The sequence below is a fragment of the Spinacia oleracea genome, chromosome 2, assembly GCF_020520425.1.
Source record: "Spinacia oleracea cultivar Varoflay chromosome 2, BTI_SOV_V1, whole genome shotgun sequence".
Classification (NCBI taxonomy): Eukaryota; Viridiplantae; Streptophyta; class Magnoliopsida; order Caryophyllales; family Amaranthaceae; genus Spinacia; species Spinacia oleracea.
The window spans coordinates 110,180,259-110,185,879 of NC_079488.1; the positions used below are offsets into that span (position 1 = coordinate 110,180,259).

Genomic DNA, 5,621 nt, shown 5'->3' on the forward strand with positions numbered 1-5,621 from the left:
ACGCTCAATTTGCGACGACATTGATAGAAAAGCCCGCAAATTCATATGGGGTGGTAGTGAAGAGCGCAGAGGAGTTCACCTTATCTCGTGGGAGGTACTGCAAAGGAATACGGAAAATGGAGGAATTGGGGTTCGTTCAGCGAGACAAGCTAATGCGGCTTTTTTAACTAAACTTGGATGGAGGGTGCTCACGGAACCAAACGCGCTATGGTCTAGAGTCTTGAGATCAAAGTATTGCAAAGGTAGATGCGATGTGGACATGTTTGTGCCTAAGAAAGGGATGTCTAATGTTTGGAATGGCATAACTGAAAACTCCAAATTACTTGGAGAAGGTCTGAAAAAAGCTGTGGGCAATGGCACCACCACCCTCTTTTGGGACCATAAGTGGGCTACTAACACGCCTCTCAGTAACTTAGCCACGCAAGAAATACCTCAGGAGATTATTGGTGCCACTGTGGAGGAAATGTGGGAGAAAGATCAAGGTTGGAAATGGAACATTTTTGCCCCTTATTTGCAGCAGGATGTGCTAAAACAAATCCAAAGCTTTAAGCTTAAAGATGATCCTAGTGTGGGGGACTTAGTATACTGGCAGGGCTCTTCGAAGGGAAAGTTCACGATAAAATCTGCACTTAATATACTGCGTAATGAGACGGATACAATAGACGATGAATGTTGGGGTGCGATTTGGAAGGCTCCAATTCAACAAAGAGTTCGTGCCTTTATTTGGTTGTCTTGTCATGATCGTTTGTTAGGCAACTTAAACAGATATAGAAGAAGCATGACAGATGATCCTAGATGTTACATTTGCAATGACGAGGAAGAATCTACCCTCCATATCCTACGGGATTGTCCAGCAGCCAGACTAGTGTGGAGACGCATTGGAGGTCCTGCCCATGATAATAAATTCTTTCAAATGCACCTTAAACAATGGATCACTATTAACATTACAGGAGCTGAGGCTAGCAATGAAGATCTTTGGGCCACATACTTTGGCACGACTCTTTGGTGGATTTGGCGTTGGAGGAATGCATTTGTTTTTGGTAGAGGAAATGATATACCAAGAGACATAGGTGCCTTCTTACAAGTTCGTGTGAATGAATCGCGTAGAGCGCTGCAAGAACTGGACCAAGACAATCAAGGGAACAAGCCCACTAAAATTCAGAAGTTTATAAATTGGAGTACCCCAGGGGAGGGATGGTATGCACTCAACTGTGATGGAGCTGCTAAGGGAAGCCCAGGACCTGCGGGAGGGGGAATGCTCATTCGTGACAATGAAGGAGTATTTGTGTCTGCTGCAGTGGCATATTACGGCCATTGCTCGGCTTTCCGTGCTGAAGTGTTAGCTCTCACTCAAGGGCTAGAGCTAGCTCGCGATCTTATGATCTGTCAGTTGGAGGTGCAATTAGATAGTTTATCTTGTGTCCAAGCAATTGAGAACAAACATCCTAGCTGTGGGGAGTGTATTCATGAACTCAATTACTGCCGTACTATGCTGGAAAAAGAAGATTGGAAGGTGAAGATCATACATGTGTATCGCGAGGGCAACAGGGCTGCGGATTGGCTTGCCAACTACGGAGTCTCGCAATCTACCAATTATCTCATCCTAGACAACCCCCCATTAGAACTTAACCGTATTTTAGAAGAGGATATTCGAGGTGTGGCTTTACCACGTCTTGCCCCTCCGTAGTTAGTTAGTTTAGCTGCTTTCTTTCTGTTTGTTAGTTTTTTCTTGTACCCTTTCTCTTTTTGAAGCTTCTCTTCTCACTGGAATCAAAAAAAAATATTATCCTCGCATAAGAAAAGGTCAACCCATATATTAATTCATCTGAGATGCTAATCAGCCGCCGCCTGTTTCAATGTTTTATGTTTGAAAAAGCACAGTTGGTCAACCTAATTAAGTTTATCTTAAAACAGACAAACAGTTTATGGTACAAGCCGTACAATAATCGTACAAGGCTAGAGCTTACTTCCTGCATCAACTAAACGCGTATGTATGAATTATGAGTTTATTATAAAAAGTCTTAGTTTGATTTGCGTAATTAGCAAAGAAATTGCTCCCCAACTACTTGGAACTACCTCGGAATTAATGTATGGCTTATTGTTCATAACTTCATATTATATTTTGTTCAAAGATATGTACTAAAAACATGTTTATTAATTTGCACGCATTATAAGTTAAAACACATAGTACCTCTGTTCCGTAATTTATAAATTACTATCTCCGTTTCAGAAAGTTCTTTATGCATTGGAAAATGTGCCCATATTATAAAAACTTTTACCGTAAATTCTCACAATTATATACATCAAAACGTTACATGTAAGATCTTGTTAGATTGGTATCGGGATGTATTTTCAGAATATCAAATTTTTATAATTTTTTCATATTTTTTTATAATATATTAGTAGTTAAATATTGCATTGGAGTTCGTGCAAATAGTAACTCTAAATATTTTTTTGAAACGGAGGTAGTACTTAGTAAATTATTCCAACATAAGAATGAAATGGTAGCAGAATGGTAGAAATATTCGCATGATGGCAGAAATGGTTGAAACTTAAAACATATAGTACCTTTGTTCCTGAAAATTCTTTACACCTTGGAATGTGTGTCAAAATTAAGAAAACTTTAACCGTAAATTCTCACTGTTATATATATTAAAACGTTATCATGTAAGATTTTGTTAGATTGATGTCGTTATATATTTTCATAGTATCAACTTTTTATAATTTTTTCACATACGAAATTGGATATATAAGTAGTTAAATATTGCATTGGAGTCCGTGCAAATAGTAAGCGTAAAAAACATTAAGGAACGGAGGTATAGTACTACCTAGTAGCTAATTTCTAGTCCCCCATAGAGTGGCCCTAGCTATATGGAATCATAACTAAGAGCGCATTTGAAAACATACATCAAATGAAATTAGCCCCTCCGTATTTTATTAAAGGATACACTTTTCATAAACGGACGTATTTTTACTAAAGGATGATACATCCTGATTTATATTTTCACAATATGAACCTTTAATTTAATAACTTTACTATACATGCATAATAAGAAATCTTAATGATTAAAAATGTGTATTGACAAGCGTGAAAATCAAAACGTTACCACTAAAAGATAACAGATGAAGTAAGAAAATCCACTCGTAAGGTTCAATAATGATAAAATCCAAGTACAAATTTAATCTAAACAATGAAATCAAAACAACAATAGTATCCCATAATATTACAAAATAAATTCAATGTGCAAGCATCATTGTTTTAAACTCAAAAAAATCTACAAAACCATCACTATTTACATCATATTTACTCATAATCCTATCACAATCCAACCCACCAAAATTATCCCACATTCCCAAATTCCAAAGCACACTTTGAAGCTCTTGAGGTGAAATAAGACCATCACCATTCAAATCAAACACCTTAAATGCCTTAAACAAGTCATCATTAACATCCACTTCTTCTTCTTCCTTCACTTGATCATGATCTTCATTATTTTTTGGTCCATTTCCAAATACAACATTATCATGATCATTCTTCAACAATATCATGTCATAAAAATAAGTAAACTCATCAAAATCCAAACCTTTCTTACCCACCAAGGAAGCTAGCTCGTCTTCACTAACACGGGCGAAACCGGTCTTTTCGAGTAGCCAAACAAGCTCATCTAGGCTCAATAAGCCATCGTTGTTTTGGTCTAAAGATTTGAAGATTTGGTAGACATCGGACTTGGTAAGAGAAGAAGAAGACATAGTAACACAAACCATATAACAAGTATATGATAATATGAATAATGTGGTAACACTATTATATTTTCCGATATATATCTCTAATATAGATATCTAACAATATTATGTGTTTGTTGATAAGGTTATGGTATATAGAAATGAAGAGGTAATATGTATTTATACACAAAGTATATATGAAAGATGAGTTTTTTTTTGGTGTTAGAATAATAAAAAATAATGTGTGGAGGAAATTGAATGACATTGACAAGTACGTTGGCCAATATTATATTGATGAAATCGTTACTAGATTGTTAGAAGGTGAAATGGTGTAAGAGCTAGGAAGGTGGTAAGGAAGCTTCTTGGAAGATATATGTATCGTGGAAGAATGTAATTGTCTTTTGTTTATTTATTTTTATTTTTAATACTTCCTTAAATAATTAAAGATCAATTAATATGAATTGGAAGAAAGCAATGGAAATCAAATTAATATACAAAATCAGTGGAGAAATGGTAGTAGTATTAATTTTATAGTTGTCAAAAGTTGATATAATCATATCGACTGTAATTTGATAAAAATTGAAGGAACAAGATTTTTTATTTTTTTAATGTACATCGAATACAAACAGAATAATTAAACAACACGATTTTACGTGTAAATCATTATTTGCTAGAACCCGAAATAGTTGAGAGTGTGTTACACGTCACAACTCGCTATCTATCTTTGTTGTCCAAAATTAGTTATCATTACAAATTTTTTTACCATTAACGATTGGAAATCCTGTCACTAAAGGTCAATCATGGTTGATTAATGACGGGATTTCCTATCGCGAACCCGTCTTAGAAGGGGGCCGTCATTAATGAAAAATTCCGCCATTAACCCGTCGTAAAAGACAATTACGACGGTTGTTCTCGTCTTTGTTTGATTGTTAGCCACGTCATAACACTACAAGAAATTGTACTATTAACGACGGGAAGTCCCGTCGCGAAAGGCCAATAATCATTCATTAACAACGGGATTTCCTGTCGCGAACCCGTCATAAAAGGGGGCCGTCGTTAATAGAAATCCCGTCGTAAATCCGTCGTAAACCCGTCGTAAAAGACATTTGCGACGGTTATTCCCGTCATTGTTTGGTTGTTAGCCCCGTCGCAAAAGGCTTTTGTGACGGGATTTTTGACCCGTCGTAATTAGGTTGTCGTTAAAGATACAAATTCTTGTAGTGTAAAAGGCTTTTGCGACGAAATATTGTCATTATAAATACAAATTCTTATAGTGTTATATGTTTATCGCTAAACGCAACTGTTATTCTAGTTTGTTTTTATCCAAATTGACGGGATTCTCACTTCCATACCCGAATGATTCCATCCTATATTTCCACCATGAATGACCGTTGAGTATTTTATACGAGCATGACATGGACAAACCTTCGCCAAGTATTTTATACGAGCATGACATGGACAAACCTTCGCCAAGTTGCAAATATTAAAATCTATAGTTGATCAAAAAAAGATTGATTCTTACTTTTAACAATGATTTGGATTTTACATATACTTTCGTTAATTGCATACCCTCAATCACCCACTAGATCAATATTTTATTATAGTTATATATTGTTGGAGTTTTACTCATGTCGGTCTATGTTGAAAAACTCCAAATTATGTTGCTTCAAAAGAATTAAAGTTTCCGTAAATACAATGTGGTTTTTCCTACTATGAATCATCAATTTTGGAGCGTAATTATTGAATTGATTGTGTAATGTCAACTAATTGATTTGTTGACCGTTATTACCTTAATTACTTCCTCCATTTATGGCCTAATTGATGACCAATTAATAACCTTCTATTCTTGTTGATCTTTTCGGCATATTTAAAGGCTATTGATTCTTCCTCCAGAGACA

The 5,621-nt window shown here is 35.7% G+C and overlaps 1 protein-coding gene across 1 annotated transcript; it reads right to left on the reverse strand.

Moving 5' to 3' along the window:
- Positions 1-3,124: 3,124 nt before the first annotated feature.
- Positions 3,125-3,887, reverse strand: LOC110781941 (probable calcium-binding protein CML44). Its single transcript, XM_021985989.2, has one exon. The coding sequence runs from the start codon at positions 3,763-3,765 to the stop codon at positions 3,238-3,240; it is 528 nt and encodes a 175-aa protein (XP_021841681.1). The 5' UTR covers positions 3,766-3,887; the 3' UTR covers positions 3,125-3,237.
- Between the last annotated feature and the right edge of the window lie 1,734 nt (positions 3,888-5,621).

Bases quoted from the DNA above. Each gene is read 5' to 3' on its own strand.
- LOC110781941 (XM_021985989.2), bottom strand. From the start codon at position 3,765: ATGGTTTGTGTTACTATGTCTTCTTCTTCTCTTACCAAGTCCGATGTC.